Raw genomic sequence first — 17,442 nt, 5'->3', positions numbered from 1 at the left:
ACTAGCATAAATTAAAAGAATGAATCAATACTTTCCATATAAAAAAAAATCTCCACACTTGGCAAACTGGGATATTGGGGGGGGGGGCAATGGGGAGGAAGGTTCTGCCTCAGCCTCTCCCTGTTGCATGAAGATTGCCTTTCCATGCGGGGAGCATTCATGCACCAGCCTGCCTTCTCTTCTCTCCCCCATCCCTGCAATCAGAAGTTGTGCGATCTGCAGAGGGCAATGCCAATCAGTGCTTCTGCACTCCCTGAAGGGGTTCTGCTGGGACTAGTTTGCTTCAAGTGTAAGCATTCCACAGTCTCCACCACTTCCTCAAGGAAGCTGGTAATTAATTTGAATGTTTTAAAGCTGAGAGGACACTTATGACCCGAGGCTGCTCCTGGGAGGGGCCAGACCTTGGCACTTTCATGCCTGAAGTGTGAAGTTGCAGTCATCTTTGTCAGATGTTCTGGAGCTGAGTTCATTCGCATAAAATCCTGTGAATAGGTTAAAAGGCAGATTGCCAAATTGTGGTTTGGCACGCAAGAAACTAGTCCTCATGGCCTTTGTAGGTCTTCCTTAGTAAACACAGGAAGCTACCAAATGCGAGGTAGAGACTATGTATTGGCACCCTGAACAACCAGCAGCTCCAGGGATTCTTTGGGAGTGGAGAAGTCATGCTTTAAATGTATGGGTTTGTCGGAGCCTCATCTAAACAATTCATTTAAAGCAGTATCATATTATGTTATACAGCCATGGTGTTCCCCCCAAAAAAACCTGGGAACTGCAGTTTTTTAAGGGTCTTAAAAGTTGTTAAAGGTAAAAGGACCCCTTACCATTAGATCCAGTCGTGGCCGACTCTGGGGTTGCAGCGCTCATCTCGCTTTATTGGCCAGGGGAGCCAGCGTACAGCTTCCAGGTCATGTGGCCAGCATGACTAAGCCGCTTCTGGCAAACCAGAGCAGCGCATGGAAACGCCGTTTACTTTCCCGCCGGAGCAGTACCTATTTATCTACTTGCACTTTGACATGCTTTCGAACTGCTAGGTTGGCAGGAGCAGGGACCGAGCAACGGGAGCTCACCCCGTCGCGGGGATTCGAACCGCTGACCTTCTGATCGGCAAGTCCTAGGCTCTGTGGTTTAACCCAGTTGTTAGGAGACCTCTATTTCGCCTCCCAGGATTTCTGCATCAATCTCTCTTCCCAGGGAACTTTGATAGTTGTAGCTCTATGGGGAAATAGGGGTGTCCTGACAACTCATGGAATTGTGGTGTTGGGAGAGACACCAAAGGTCATCTAATTGAAGCCCCTGCAATGCGGAAAACTCAACTAGAGCATCCATGACAGGTGGTCATCCAACCTCTGCTTAAAAACCTCCAAGGAAGGAGAGTCCCCACCTCTCATGAGAGTCTGTTCCACTGTCAAGCAGCTCTTACTGCCAGAAAGTTCTTCTTGATGTTTAGTCGGAATCTCCTTTCTTGCAATTTGAAGCCATTAATTTGGATCCTACCCGCCAGAACAGGAGAAAACAAGCTTGCTCCATATTTCATGGTACAGCCATTCAGACACTTGCAGATGGCTATCATATTTCCTCTCAACACCCTTAAGAGTTCCCAGGATTCCTTAGGTAATGAAACAAGATTCTAGTTCATGTGGCTATGAATAACAGGCTAGATTAAACAAGAGCTAGGGAGATGCTTTATGCCAAGTCAAACATGTTCCATCTAGCTCAGTATTGTCTACACTGGCTGGCAGCAACTGTCTGGGGTATCAGGTGTCTCTCCCAGCCCTACCTGGAGATTCCACTTGGGATTGAACCTAGGACCTTCTGCATGCAATGCAGATGCTTTGTCACTGAGCTGTGGCCCCTCGCCACAATTTGTGACATGAGCTCTTGGACGGCTTGTGCAGGGACCCTTTTCTCTTGTGTGAACCTTGAGAGTTTTTGCAGATCCAGCAACCCTCCTTTGTGCCAATGGCTACCCAGGCCACCCCAACTCCTGCTCAAAGACAGGATCTGCCCAAAGGGCTTTTGTTGCTCCAGGAAGTATGTGGTCTGTGGCCAGTGTGCATGGAGGAAATAGCAAAGTAAAACAGAACCTTGCTTGCCCTGGGGAAAGGCTCAGTATAGCCAAAGATTATTCTAACAGGTAGGCTTCACTCTTGATGGCTCCTCCATCGGAAAATGTATTTATTTATTTCCTAAAATGTATACCCTGCTTGATTGTAAAACAAAACACAGTAACATTAAAGCTATTTACAAAATAGACAAAGCAATAAGAAAAATTAATTTAAGACTTTTGAAAAGTTAAAATAACAATAAACCAAAAGCAGGTTGAAATTTGCATCAGCTTTCAATGGTTTTTCTAAACAAAACAAGTACAGATTCAGGTAGGTAGCTGTGTTGGTCAGACGCAGTCAAAATAAATAAAAATAATAATTAAATTAATTAAAAAATTGTCCAGTAGCACCTTAGAGACCAACTCCAAGTACAGAAACCAAAACAAGTATGGAAAAGTTGGAGGCCTGACATCAATAGGCAGGGAGATCCAAAGTTTAAAGACAGGTATGACATGGTACCTGTAACAGGGGTAGTTCCTTAGATTAAAGCGGCTGAGTGGATGGATTTGGGGTAAGGTAATCTTGCAGGTGAACTGGTCCCAAGTTGTTAAGGGCTTTATATACTGATAGTAACGCCTTGGCACAAGCGTGATATGCCAAAAGTGCCTCACTTCTGTCAGCAATTGTGCTTTTAGCAAAACTGCTTACAATGAGGGGAGATGCAGGGAGAAAGTTCTTATTATGAGCCTGTCGTGAACTAATTGATCCTTGTCTTCCACCAGGCATTTGCCAATCCAGAGGATGCTCTGAGGCACGGAGGGCTGCAATACCACAGGGAAGACCCTGACGTGGAGCGATGCCGCAGGTGAGTCTTAAAAATAAAAAACAAAACTCCTCTTTGCACCATTAGGAGGCCATCTTTCCCTTGCACGTCAACCAATCAATTGCTGGCTCTGCTTTGCATGGCTAACAAGTGATGTAGATTTTTGAAGCTGCTTAGCATTGTTCCTTCCCTCTTCCCATGTGATTGCCCCCCCCCCCAGCATCACTGAGGACATATTGTTGGTAACTTCACAGGCCACTCAAGAGTTGTGAAGAAGTTTGGGGAAATGGGGGGGGGAGGGGCAAAATGGACAGATTTGTGCATCCCGAGTGGGGATGGAGGTGAAAGTCATAGAATCATAGTATAATAAAATTGTAGAATTCTAGCATTGGATGGGGCCCAAAGGGTCTCTGGTCCAACCTCCTGCAATGCAGCTAAACATTTAGTCACGTCTAGTGACATTTAATGTTTAGAATTCTTCCCTAGATGCAACAGATCACATCTCAATTTCCCTTAAGCACAGAAATTTTATATACAGTATCTGTATCTATATCTACAGTATCTATCTATTTACAAACATACAAAGAATGTCAAAGAAACAATTTGTTCCTTGGCTTGACCAGGGAAAGACGCAAGTGGAACAGAACTAGTGTTCTTTTTCATCAAATTAAATTGGCTGAAGGCAGGAGCAAATCTTTAGTACTTAATGCCCAATTTAAAAACGCTTGCACTTCTCAGAAATTGCATCTCTCATTCTTCCCAGAAAGGCCTCATTAGTTGTTGCCTTGAGGAGGGTATGGTTAATTCCTCTACTAATCTACTTGAGGTTGATCAGCAGGGTTCCCATCCAGTTTGGTAGCAGTTTTTTTAAAAAAAAGAAAAGAAAAAGAAAACATTCCTGTTCTTTTAAAAAAAACAAACAACTAATTACCATGAAAAACACAACTGTACCAGCACCAGTGACACAGTCTTAGGGTGAAGGGAGGATAAAACATATAATGGTAAGGCTAAAACTATGCATTGTTTCAACGTACAGAACTTGTGAGTTGGTTCTGCTCAGAGCAGACCTGCTGAAATTTGTGGACCTAAGTTAGTTGTGCCCATTAACTTAAGTGGGTTTACTCTGAGTAAGACAAGCATTGGATACAACTACCTATATTTAGACAGAGGTTATGTGGCGCTTTTGGAGCCAAAGAAAGAAAGAAAGATGCAAACTGAGATAATATTTTGGACTATTTTTCAAACCGCTTTTGGCCAGATTTATTTATTTTATTTTATTTATTGCCATTTATATCCCACATTTTTCTCCAAGGATCTCAAAATGGCATATGTGGTTCTCTCCCTCCTCATTTAATCCCCACAACAACCCTGTAAGGTAGGTTAGGTTAAGAGAGGCAGTGCACTGTCCAAAATAACACCCAGTGAGCTTCCAGGTCAAGTGGGGATTTGAACCCTGGTCTCCCAGGTCTTAGTCTGACACTATAACCACTGCACCACAGTGGCTTTGGTTTGTACTGTTTTGCCCTTTGACGCCTGTCTCCAGATTGGTTTTATAGGTTATAATACAATAACACCAGGTAGTAAACAGACATTCCACTTGGGCTTGACCTCTCAAACTTAAACAGTGAATTCTTTTACTTTTATCTCACCCATGCCCCTAAGGTAGTCCCACAGCAGGCTATAATAATTTAAACACAATATTAAAAAGGAGTGTAAAACAATATAAAATCACAGATATAAATACAGTGGTACTTCGGGTTAAGAACTTACTTTGTTCTGGAGGTCAGTTCTTAAGCTGAAACTGTTCTTAACCTGAGGTACCTGAGGTAGCTAATGGGGCCTCCCGCTGCCGCCGCTGCACAATTTCTGTTCTCATCCTGAAGCAAAGTTCTTAACCCGAGATACTATTTCTGGGTTAGCGGAGTCTGTGACCTGAAGCGTATGTAACCCAAGGTACCACTGTAAGGAGGGTCTCAAGTGTCTTAATCCATAGACAGCGTCTGGAACTTAAGTTTGGAGAAAAGGCAAGTAAGAGGCAACATGATAGAAGTTTACGGAATTATGTACAGCCTGGAGAAAGTGGAGAGAGAAAATCCCCCCTTCCCTCTTTCATAACACCACCACTCTGTGGGCAAACAGTGAAGCTGACTGTTGGAAGACCCAGGACAGATGAAAATTACAGCACAGAGGTAAATTATAGAACTCCCTTCTGCAGGAGGCAGTGATGACATCAACTTGGATGTTTTTAAAAGAGGATTGGACAAATGCATGGAGGAAAGGGCTATCGAGGGCTACTAACCAAGAGGGCTATGCTCTGATGCTTTTGAATACCAGTTGCTGGAAACCACAGGGGAAGGGGAGAGGGCTCTTGTGCTTGGATCCTGCTTGCTCCTTTCCTACAGGCATCTGGTTGGCCACTGTGAGAACAGGATGCTGGACTAGATGGGCCAATGGCCTGATGCAGAAGACTCTTCTTATGTTTTTGACACACAGATGAAAGTGGCCTGAAGGACCCTCTTTGCCCACTCCTCCCCACACAACAGACTCAAAGCCCTTGACGCTTGCAGCCCTCGTAGTGTGATGGTTCAGTATCCAGACCTCTGAATCTAAATGCACTGCTGCAGGACTAGTCTGAACAGGAATCTTAAGTGCCGCTGGTGTTCAGCTGGCCCTGAAATCCCCTTGAGAACATGTGACTGGCTTGCTTCAAGCACCTGCGTTCCTTCCGAAGAAAAGCGTGAAGTCCTGTTTTGTTTTGTTTCTTTTGTAAAGGAAAAGAGGTGAAGCAGAGTTGACTGGGTAGGGAGGGCATAGCTAAGAGAGGGAAATGGTGCAAAAGCAGATTTGGGAGAGGGAGGAACAGCTGGTCATAGATGCAAAGGCTAATAGAGTTGTGGGTTTCCAATCCTACAGCCTTATACACTTGCAAGCTCCTCACCCTAAGAAGCCCAACGGAGAACAAGAAGCCTCGATGGCTCCATATAAATTCTGCCCCCTTAATTAAACTATGACATTTGCAGCCACAAGACAGTGGTGATGCCCATCAACACAGGTTTTTTTAAGGGTGATGGACGCACTCATGGAGGACACAGCTATTGGTGGCTACTAGCCGTGATGACCTTATGCTACCTGCCTCTGAATGCCAGGTTGCTGGGGAACAAAACTGGGGAGACTTGCTTGTGGGCTTCCCATTGGGGCATCTGGTTGGCCACCGGGAGAACAGGGTGCTGGAACTAGGCGAGACACTGGATCGTGGAGCTGGGAAGCACTGGGTCGCTTCACCCAGTGTTCCAATGCTCTCCTAGCCACACTGAAAAAATTTTGGCCAGCCTAGGCAGCTGTCAATCCAGGCACCAAAAAGAAGCAGCAACTTTGAGTCACCTAGGTATATCACCTGTGGGCACTTTTGACAACTGTAGCAGCTGCCTAGCACTGTTAATTGATTTCTCTCTGTGTTGAGGAGGATTAAGTGCACCTTAAATACTCCCTGCTGCCAGGAACAGGCTGTCAAGAGTTGTGTCAGCTGGCTGACATCAATGGAGATCTTTCTGCTATGGAGTGCTGGCTTTCCCTTTCATTAAGGGGTGAGCCTCATCTGTCATGGAGAGGGGAAGGAAAAGCTCTGACCAAGTGAGGAGTGGCTGATTTATTTATTTTTAAAAGCTGATAAAAGTTCCTCCCCAGAGCTATTGAACCTATGGTCATGAAGAGGAGAGGGTGTTTTGTGGCATAGGAAGTGCAGGAAAAGTGTTTGGTGAGATTTACAACTCTCACTGTTTGCTTTGAGAATGAGAGCTGGCTTTGGAATGTAAGCAAAGGATTTGATGGGGCCTTTCACTTCCATAATTGGCAGGATACGACATGTTCTAGGCAATCACACTTCTAAGGAGTGTGCAGGGGTTCATCCTTTCAGGAAGGTAGCATGTAATTGCAAATAACCCCCCTATGGACCTCCAGAATGACTTCAGTTCTTAACCCGAGGTACCACTGTACAATTGCAGGATTGTCTGTCCTTTAAAATGTACACTTTTCAAGTTTTTGCAAAGCCAATTCTCCAGCCAAATAGTGTGAATTTAAACAATGCACATACAAAGGTCAGTTGTGCTAAAATGAATTGAATCAAGGGAAAATATAAATATGGCAGAAGTATGGTTTATAGACAGCAAGTATTGGCGAAAAATTGCATGTAATAAAGCCACTTCCAGCTTGCCCAGGAGGTGGGGTTGCGGGCTTCATGCCCACCCCACATGAGCGGGGGCTGGTTTCAGCCCCCACGAGAGCAGGGGAATCCCGGCCGCGTTGTCCACCCAGCCAGCCAATTGGGTGGCTGGGGGGGGGGCGTGGCCTGCCCTATTTAGGGCCGGTGCGGCCGGGGCTCGCCCTCTCTTGCCGGCTAGCCCCCACGTTTTTGTCCCTTCCAACTCCACAATTATTTAATTGTTTAATTGCTTACAAGCGCTATGTTAGAAAAAACCTATGACTGCTTACCTGGCAGCCCTGGGTTGGAGGGTCATTGGCCACCCAGGCATACGTTTCAGCTGCGAGGCCCTCTACCGGCTTGATGGCGTGCATCTTTTGGATGCTGGAAATGAGATTTGGCTGATGGATATAGCAAAGGGGATAAGGGATTGGTTTCAGGCATGAGAGTATTGGTGGCGAGCGATTGCTCGTGTGGCGGTTAGGCATTGGTAAGAAGGGGTTTAGAGGATGTGTGGGTGGGGGAGGAACGCCATCACCTCCCCCCAGAGAATGAAGGGTGGTCCGATAAAGGACTCCGGGGGGCGTGGCCCTGTCCGAAGCCTATGGAGGTGTGGGCCTAAGGCACGCCCCCGAGCGGTGACCCGGGGGAGCTCCTAGTTGACGTGCCTCAGCAGGAGACTCCCCCTCTATGGTGTTAACCATTCCCGTGTCTCCAGCAAATGGGCTGGAGCCGGATAGTCAATAGGACCAATGCCTAAGCCAATGCCTCTCATTCTTGATTTCAATAAAGTTGTGGCCTAATTCGCCCATTTAACCTTAAATTCTGGTGTCTAGTGTCTTTATTTATCCTTGGTGGGGGGCGGGAACTCGCCACGCAATGTTGTTATTAGGAGAAATTCACACTCCATTGCTGAGGACTTAAAAAGAAGGAGAAGAATGTGCAAAATGAGGTGGGAATGTGGAGGGCAGCACTTAGGACTGGGAAAAAGAGAAACCGAGAGAAGGTGAAATTGACTGAGTTCTCCTTCCTTGATGCTCTCTCTTTTGGAGAGCCACTGCTTGTCTGGGTAGACTGTACTGAACTAGAGGAGGAGCCAATGGTCTGACTCTGTAGAAGGCAGTGTCATATGTTCTTGTTTAATCTAGCTCCCTTTTCAGAACCATGAAAACTGGGCTCATTCTTACTTCATTTTTAAAGGACTCTGTGATGGAGCACTTGCTTTGCACACAGGAACTTCCAGGTTCAAACCCCAGTAGCATCTTCAGGAAGGGCTGGGGAGAAAGACTCCTTGCCGAAACCCTGGAGAGCCCCTGCCAGCCAGTGTAGACAGTACTAAGCTTGATGGGCCAAAGCCTGACTCCATATAAGGCAGTTTCTTATGGTTCCTGGACATTCATAATGTGTCTTGCATTCCTTCCTTGTCAGCCAAAAGGGAAACGACCTCCTTGGTAACCCAGGGAGAGTTTTTAGTGACTGTTTTCCTTTAATTCCGCTGGTCCATTTCATTATAGATTTCGTCCCCAGGGGGCTGTGTGCTTCCTGAAAGTTGTACCCTACAACCCAAGCCAAGACATCAAAAGTTATTTTGCTGTTGTTGACTTTTAAAATAAACGTTCTAGACCCCACCATCTTCCGCCCCTGCACTGCAGCCCCAGACTTGGCCCTTAATCTGCACCGACCCTTGAAGGCAGGAAATGGTTCCATTGAGGTGTTATGGCTTGTGGCATGACTTGTTTATGCATAATCCCATTAGCAGCCCTGGGTTGTGGCCAAGGTGTGTGCATACATAAATGCAGAAAGGGGGGGAGAGAAAGGGGGGACCGAGGAGCCAGGAAATGGTGCAACCACGCCATTGCCATGGCAACGATCCCATCCATGTGCGTACATCTTGCCTTAATGAGGACACAGTGATTGGAGCCAGCTGCGAAGGCTTGGGTTCCGTTGCCTGCTTTCCCTGAGATTTTTGCCGCTGCAAACGACCACAAGCTGTGTGCTGTGTGCAGTTCTGTTCACCCTCACCCCCAACAAGGATATTGCAGGGTTGGAAAAGGTTCAGAAAGGGGCCACCAAAATATTCAAGGGGTTGAGCAACTCGTCTGTGAGGAAAGCTTGCAGCATTCAGGGATTTTCAGCTGACATAAAATTCGAGTAAGAGGTGACACGATATAAGTTTATGAAATAATGGCTGGCATGGAGGAAGTGGCCAGAGAGAGGGGAAAATTCTCCTCTCATCACACGAGAACTCATAGACATCCAAGGAAGCTGAATGTTGGGAGATTCAGGGCAGATAAAAGAAAGTCCCTCATAGTTAACTGTTTTAAAGTCATCCACTTTGCTGGCTGTCAAATGGCTCCTGTGGAATGGAACTGAAAGCAATGCATCTGAATCCCAGTAAAGCTGGAAGCCACAGGAGGGGAGAGTGCTGTTGTGCTCAGGTTCTGCTTCCTAGTTTCCCACTGGAGCCTCTGGTCAGCCACTGTGAGAACAGGATGCTGGACCTAGATGGGCTATTGGCCTGATCCAGCAGCCACGTCCTTAATGTTCTTAAACCTCACTCCATGGTCTCAATGGAGGCAGGAGGTTTGGGTGTGATGGGAAACAGCTGCTGAGGCAGTGCTAAAATGGGATGCAGCATAATTATTGTGCGACAGATTTTGCTACTCTCCTCATCATCATCACCACCACCACCACCCCCCAAAAAAAGTTTGGGGAAATTGACTCTTGTCTGTTTGCAGCACTGAATCAATTTATTTATTTTTAAATCCTCACTTGCTTCTGGGCAGAGCTCACGAGAAGCCCATAAGCAGGACCTAAGTGAGACAGCAACTCTCCCCACTTGTGATTCCCAGGAACTGGCATTCAGAGGCATATTGCCTCCAACAGTGGAGGGAGAACGTAAAGACATAAACTGAACCCTGTTGGGTGCGTTTCCGAATGCAGTTTCCTCAATGCAAACCTCCTGCCCGTGGGCCAATAGTGGCCTACAAGGCCATTTGCCTCAATCCATGTCCATCTGCCAATCAGAAGACATCACATGTAACATCATAAGGTAATACCTGCTGGATCAGGCCATTGGTCCATCCAGCCCAGCATCCTTTTCCCGCAGTGGCCAACCAGATTCACATTATGAGAAGCCCACAAGCAGGACCTGAGTGCACCAGAACCTCTTCCTACTTGTGATTCCTGGCTAACTGGGATTCAGATGCATGCTGCATCTGACAGTGGAGGGAGAATGTAGCCATTGCAGCTAATAGCCCTGAAAGTCTTGTCTTCTGTGATTTCATGTTTTCATTGTTGGGACTTAGTATGAACATAGGAAAACAAGAAAAGCCAGCCAGGTGTGCCAAAGCAAAGCCCACAAACAGGACCCAAGTGCAATAGCATCATTCTCCCCACTTGCAATTGCCAGCAACTGGAATTCAGATGCATTTCTTCTTCTGGCCATGCTCCCCCACTTCTGCCTTCTAGGCCAGGGATCCCCAACCTGCAGCCTTCCAGATGTTTTGGCCTACAACTCCCATGATCCCTAGCTAACAGGACCAGTGGTCAGCGATGATGGGAATTGTAGTCCAAAACATCTGGAGGGCCGAAGGTTGGGGGTGCCTGTTCTAGGTGATTGAAGATCATGCCAAGCCCCAGAGCATTTATTATCAGATTCCAAAAGTTTGTAAACTACCTTACAAGTTGTAAGATAGTCTACAAAGCTTTTGGAATCTGATAATGGGTGACTGAAGGAGATTTGAAAGCTGACTCAGATGAGGCAAGGTCTGAGCTGGTGACCTTCCTCTGGGGTGAAAAGCCATTCATGTCTGAAAGTTGTGGTTTGGGAGTGGTGCCAGTAGAGGCTTTATTCCCGAACAGTCACTTGGGTGCGTCTTTTTTATTGTTATATAACCCTATTAAAACCAGCCTCATGTTGTTCAACTGTACCTACCTAAGGTAGATTGTGCTGGAATTTCCCCCTTGTTCATAGAGCTTGTTTAGCCTGTACCCACCAAGTAGGCAGACATCTCTGGGTTGTGTCAGGGGGGAAGGGGAATCTGTCCCCGCCCATCTAGGTAGATGTCAAATCTCCTCCCCACCCCCCACCCCAACATCTGCATGTTTTGTAAAATGTGTGCTGAGTTTTGTGTCTGCTGTTGAAAACACAATTGTTATGAAGCCTAGATGGGCAAACATCTCTTCAAGATCGAGGTGGGAAAGGAGAGAGGCCAGTTTAGTCTCCAGCAAAAACTAGTGGTGCACAGCACCAATTGGCTGGGAACAGAGATGTTACTAACCACTATTCCCCTTTCCTGACCAAGACTTGGGAATTTTCCAAACATTTTAAAAAGAAGTTTTCAGGCTTCTTATGTGGCCATAGCTCAGTGATAGAATAACTTCATTGTACCCAAGAGGTCCTGTGTTCAGTCCCCAGCATCTCCAGGTATGGCTGGGAAAGACTCCTTACCTGGAACCCTTGAGAGCTACTGGAAGTCAATGTACATAATACTGAGCTAGATGGAGCAATGGTCTGATTTAATTTAAGGCAGCCCCCCATGTTGACACAATGAGATGTTTCCTTCCCCACCCCCTACACTTTTAAAAAAGTGAGTGCAACCTTTTTTAAATGCTTGATAACTTTGCACTTCAGTTGTACACATTGTATACGTATTTCCACTAAAATAAGGATTCTGTACAATTTTCAGTGTCTCTCCCTTAAATTGTGCCCATGTTTGTACAAATAGACACGTAATCCAACTGATATCTGCATTCTAAGCTTCAATGAAATCCATCAAACAGGTCTGTTTGCTTTGAAAAGAGAGCCAGTGTGGTGTAGTGGTTAAGAGCAATAGACTCGTAATCTGGTGAACCGGGTTCGCTTCCCCGCTCCTCCACATGCAGCTGCTGGGTGACCTTGGGCTAGTCACACTTCTCTGAAGTCTCTCAGCCCCACTCACCTCACAGAGTGTTTGTTGTGGGGGAGTAAGGGAAAGGAGAATGCTAGCTGCTTTGAGATTCCTTAGGGCAGTGATAAAGCGGGATATCAAATCCAAACTCTCTCTCTCCAATTTCTCCTCCCACCCTTAAGAACACAAGAAAATCCTGCTGAATCAGGCCAATAGACCACCACCTAACCCAGCATCTTGTTCCCACATTGGCCAACCAGGTGCCCCAGTGGGCAGCCCACAAGCAGGATTCAAGCACAGAAGAACTCTGCCCTCCTATGGCTTCCAGCAACTGGAATTCAGAAGCATGACTGCCTCCGACTATGGAGGCAGAGTATAGTAACTGTGGCTAGGAGCCAGTGAGAGCCTTCATGAATTTGTCCGATATCCTCTTTTAAAGTCATTCAGGTTGGTGATTATCATAGCCTCCTGCAGGAACAAGTTCCATAGTTCAACTATCCACTGCATGGATAAGTCCCTTCTTTTATCTGTCCTGGATCTTACAACATTCAGCTTCATGGGATCTCCACAAGTTTTGGTGTTATAAGAACTTTCTCCATGCCATGCTTAATTATATAAACTTAAGGTAAAGGTAAAGGGATCCCTGACCACTAGGTCCAGTTGTGACCGACTCTGGGGTTTTGGTGCTCATCTCGCTTTATTGGCCGAGGGAGCCGGCGTACAGCTTCCAGGTCATGGGGCCAGCATGACTAAGGCACTTCTGGCAAACCAGAGCAGCACACGGAAACACCGTTTACCTACCCGCCGGAGTGGTACCTATTTATCTACTTGCACTTTGATGTGCTTTTGAACTGCTAGGTTGACAGGAACAGGGACCGAGCAACGGGAGCTCACCCCGTCACGGGGATTCGAACCGCTGACCTTCTGATCGGCAAGTCTTAGGCTCTGTGGTTTAACCCACAGTGCCCCCTGCGTCCCATTATATAAACTTATTTCTCCTCTTATGCACCTTTTCTCTAAACTAAAAAGCCCCCAAATGCTGTGATCTTCCCACATAGGGGAATATCTCTATCCTCCACCCTGGATAATTTTGGTTGCCGTTTTCTGAACCTTTCCTAATCTAAAATAGATAAATGATTATCTGGGTTCTACCCCCCCCTTTTTTTTTTCTCCACAGGGCTCATCTCAACGATATGGAGAACATTTACCCCTTTCTCTTCCTCGGTGCGATCTACTCCCTTCTGGACCCCAACCCGACTGTGGCCCGGATCCACTTCTTGATCTTCTTCTTTGGCCGGATTGTCCACACCTTGGCCTACCTTCTGAAACTCAGGGCTCCCACACGTTCAGTGGCCTACAGCGTGGCCCAACTTCCCTGCATCTCTATGGCCCTACAGATCCTCTTTGCAGCCATCAAGTCCTGGTGATTGCTTTGATCTGAGACTTGAAAGGGGTGGGAAACGGGATGGACAAGTGGCTTTGTTTGTAAGAGGTGGATAAAGCTCTTCCTTTTCCTTGCTGTGGTCTGGTGATGTGCATTTCAACCTCAACCACTGCATCTCTTTGCCTGGATGGACTCTCAGTCATGTCATCTTCAGACTGGACAGTTTGCTTGGCGATCTCTCCTAGGAGGGGAGGCACCTTTCTGTTGCTGGTGGGCATGTGGTGCAGAGGTTCAGGTCCACAAAGTGATAAATAAAAACACTTATTGCAGTAAAGAATATCTCGCTAGTTCCAAGCTGTCTATTTCAACTCTGGGGGATTTCACTTAGAACAGAACTTGGTGGACATGACTTCCAGAGGTGAGAGGTGGCCCTCCAGAGCTCTTTATCTGGCCCTCCAGATTGTGTGGAGTACTGTGGGAAGGAAGGAGAACCCTGCTCTAGTTTGCATCTCGGGCTGTGTCTCTAGTTCATTCTTGGCACATTGTTTGGGGAATTAGACACAGCAGAAGCTTGCTGGTAAGGAAGTTGTTCTGTGTTGAAGGGGAGATTAAAGGATAAGGAAACAGCCCCACCAAGGAGATACTGCAAGACTGAGCAGATGGAATGCAATGTGAACTAAATGCTTTCAGATTCAGCTGGGGGTGTAGATGAGGATCTGGCACACACAGGCTAACAGTATTAGTAGTCATCATCATCATCATGCAAAAAGTGATTGCACTAAGCACAAACCAGTACATTTTTTAGAAAGTGAACAGTGTGAAGTCTTTCCTTTTCACTGTCCCAAATGCCCTCTGCAAACAGAAAAACCAACCTTCAGAGTGGGGACCTGCAGCAAGAGTAACACTATATGGGTAGATTTGACCAATCAGTTCTTAAGCCTCATTGCAAGGTCTTGAAAAGAGCTCTGCTGGTTCAGGTGAAAGGAATGGGAATCCTGCAAACAGGACCATAACGCAATAAAGGTAAAGGTAAAGGTACCCCTGCCCGTACGGGCCAGTCTTGACAGACTCTGGGGTTGTGCGCCCATCTCACTTAAGAGGCCAGGGGCCAGCGCTGTCCGGAGACACTTCCGGGTCACGTGGCCAGCGTGACATCGCTGCTCTGGCCAGAGCCAGAGCCAGAGCCAGAGCCAGAGCCGCACACGGAAACGCCGTTTACCTTCCCGCAGGTAAGCGGTCCCTATTTATCTACTTGCACCCGGAGGTGCTTTCGAACTGCTAGGTTGGCAGGCGCTGGGACCGAACACCGCCGACCTTTCGATCGGCAAGCCCTAGGCGCTGAAGCTTTAACCCACAGCGCCACCTGCGTCCATAACGCAATAGGAACTCTCAATACTTGTGATTCGGAGCAACTGGCATTCAGAGGCATTTTACCCTCAGTGAATCAGCCTTTCAGCCAGGATCTGGTGCTCTTCAAATGTTTTGGGCTACAACTCCCATCAGTCTCAGTCAGCACAGGCATGTGATGCACAGCTGTGCAAACTAGGCGCTGATGGAAGCAGTAGTCAAAAAAAGTTGGAAGGCAGCAAGTTGTCAGAGGCTGCCCTCTAGTGATACTTTGTGGTCATGTCAGGCAAATGCCTCATTTTTGCTGTTGGCATCCATCTGTATTAGAAATCAATGGACTACGCTTCCAGGGGTGAAACAAACCACTGCTTTAGCAGCACAGAAGTGACTCCCCTGGGGTTCAAAGCCTGGGCAGCGTGGTCCAAAGGAAAGCAGAGCAATATGTTGGGCACCAGGAGTTGCCTGAAGGAGGCGTACAAGGTGCCATTCAATAGGGACTCCACTCCAGATTTGTGTAGGGTTTAATCCTTAGCCTTTTATTCTCCCAAAGATATCCCGCAAGTTAGCAGAGGTTTAGGATCAGCATTTTGCTTCTCCAAGATGGGCTCCTTTCCCAGGTTAACGGGGAGCCCCATCTGCCCCTCACTTGCCTCTACAGCACATGCAGAAACTGCCTTCTTGACCACAGGACGCACAATTGGTCTGGTGCACTAAATATGCTGGAGCCTGTCTTGGCATGCAGGAGAAGGCCCTAGCACACTGAGGGCTTGAGACTCATGGGATTAGTGGGTCTCAGTGCCTTCTCATCTTTTAAAATACCTGTCCTGGAGCTCATCTTTCCAAGGAACTATTAACTGGTGTTTTTGTTGTTGTTGTTCCAACCTGACCTGGGACCTGCTGGTGAAGGGCAAGCAGAGTAGGAGCAGCAGCAGCAGCAGCAGTAGTAATAGAGAGGTAGTATGGTGCAGGGACGCGGGTGGTGCTGTGGGTTAAACCACAGAGCCTAGGACTTGCCGATCAGAAGGTCAGCGGTTCGAACCCCCATGATGGGTGAGATCCCGTTGCTCGGTCCCTGCTCCTGCCAACCTAGCAGTTCGAAAGCATGTCAAGTGCAAGTAGATAAATACCTAGGTACCGCTCCGGCAGGAAGGTAAACGGCATTTCTGTGCGCTGCTCTGGTTCACCAGAAGCAGCTTAGTCATGCTGGCCACATGACCCGGAAGCTGTACACCGGCTCCCTCGGCCAGTAAAGCGAGATGAGTGCCACAACCCCACAGTCGGTCACGACTGGACCTAATGGTCAGGGGTCCCTTTACCTTTATGGTGCAGTGATGGTGTAGAGGGTTGGACTAGGCCATGGGAAACCAGAGTTCAAATCCCCTCTTGGTCATGACACTCACTGGGGGACCTTGGGCTAGTCACTGCCTCTCAGTCCAGCCTACCTCTCAGGGTTGTGGGGATTAAACAAGGAGGGGTGGAGAACCATGTATACCTCCTTGAGCTTACTTCGAGGAAAATGTGGAGTATAGATGCAACAAATAAATAAAATTAATAATACCGCAGACATGCCCCTTTCAGACTTTTCTTTGTGGGCCTACCTGTCCAGGCTAAATGTGGCCTGGGATACAGTATTGGCTCTGCCCTTCTCCATATAAATGCTCTCCTCCAAGTTAGCGATATGAGACACAACACAGTATGAACACCAAATCACAAAGGTGGTTTGAATGTGGCATGTAGAAACCATCTGATATTTATTTTATAAGCATTGAATTAAAAACAAAACAAAAAACAAAAAACAAAAAAGTCAGATTTCACCAGCCACTATTATGTTCATGCCATCTCTGGCAGCCATTTTGAAACAAAGAGAGTTCCTTGAAACTCGTAGAGTTTGAAATAATTTGGAATCATAACCACCCACATTTTGAGTTGGGGAGAAATTGCAGAACTGGGTTTCTTTCCTCTAGCTCTTCCTGGTCTGCGCTGCTTTGCAAATCTTTTTCATCCCCTCCCCCCCCCATCTTGTTTTTTAAAAAAATCCAAATGAAAATTTGACTTTTCATTATTTCATTTGTGAACATTTTCTTGAGTTTAGAAGTCTGGAAGCTCATCCTGGAAGCAAAAAATCAGCTCATTACCAACTGGAATTTGCAAAGCTCAAACTCCTCAATATCTCTTGCCCCTTACTTAGGCTCCTGTAGGCAGTGAGATTCCCCCTCTCCCTTCACTGGCAGGAGATTCTGTTCAGATTATTTGGAGGAACAACCTGCATTTCCTCCTTATACACAATTCCATAGTCTCCAATTGCTATGAAAAAGCTGCGATCTTCACAAAAACCCTCAAACCATGACAGCTTCACTCTGACACGCAGAGTCCCGAATTTCTCCAGCCAGCAAATGGGCACATGGACAGGGTACGAAATGGTACAAAGAGAGTTGATTTGATCCATCCCTCGTTGTCTTTTCTGTATCTCCTGTTGAGGGTCACACGGTTTCTCACTCACCACTAGAGCCAGAGGTGATTGGCTGAGAGGCGACAAGGGTAAAGGCTGATTGGAAGGCAGCGTGGCATGTGCAAGTGGGACTCCATCTGTGATTGGCAGGAATGAGGTGAGGGAGAGAGGCTGGTCATCAGAAAGGGCTCCCTGGCTGCGAAAGATGTGCCAGAGGCCTCTGGGAGAAGGTGGATTGGGGAGATAAGCTAAGTGAGAGAGAGGTGGAGCTGTGTTCACCCTAGAATAGTTTATAATGCAGGTC

The 17,442-nt window shown here is 46.9% G+C and overlaps 1 protein-coding gene and 1 long non-coding RNA gene across 5 annotated transcripts in view; both read left to right on the top strand.

The window, feature by feature from the left end:
• Positions 1 to 13,681, top strand: part of PTGES (prostaglandin E synthase) — a 31,614-nt gene extending 17,933 nt beyond the window's left edge. For all 4 annotated transcript variants that reach the window (XM_079961521.1, XM_079961520.1, XM_079961522.1 and 1 more), the window contains 2 exons: positions 2,828 to 2,910; positions 13,136 to 13,681. In XM_079961521.1, the coding sequence (XP_079817647.1) occupies positions 2,828 to 2,910; positions 13,136 to 13,385 (333 nt within the window). In that variant the 3' untranslated portion in view covers positions 13,386 to 13,681. The remainder of the gene's footprint in view (positions 1 to 2,827; positions 2,911 to 13,135) is intronic.
• Positions 13,682 to 14,723: 1,042 nt separating this feature from the next.
• LOC307207804 lies at positions 14,724 to 16,251 on the top strand. The gene is made up of 2 exons (XR_013834838.1): positions 14,724 to 15,668; positions 16,030 to 16,251. It is a non-coding gene; the product is annotated as an uncharacterized lncRNA (long non-coding RNA).
• The last annotated feature ends 1,191 nt before the right edge of the window (positions 16,252 to 17,442 follow it).

Source organism: Podarcis cretensis (assembly GCF_951804945.1).
Source record: "Podarcis cretensis genome assembly, chromosome: Z".
Classification (NCBI taxonomy): Eukaryota; Metazoa; Chordata; class Lepidosauria; order Squamata; family Lacertidae; genus Podarcis; species Podarcis cretensis.
The sequence above is the reverse complement of the archived record's forward strand: the minus strand, read 5'-3'. Positions and strand labels throughout refer to the sequence as shown.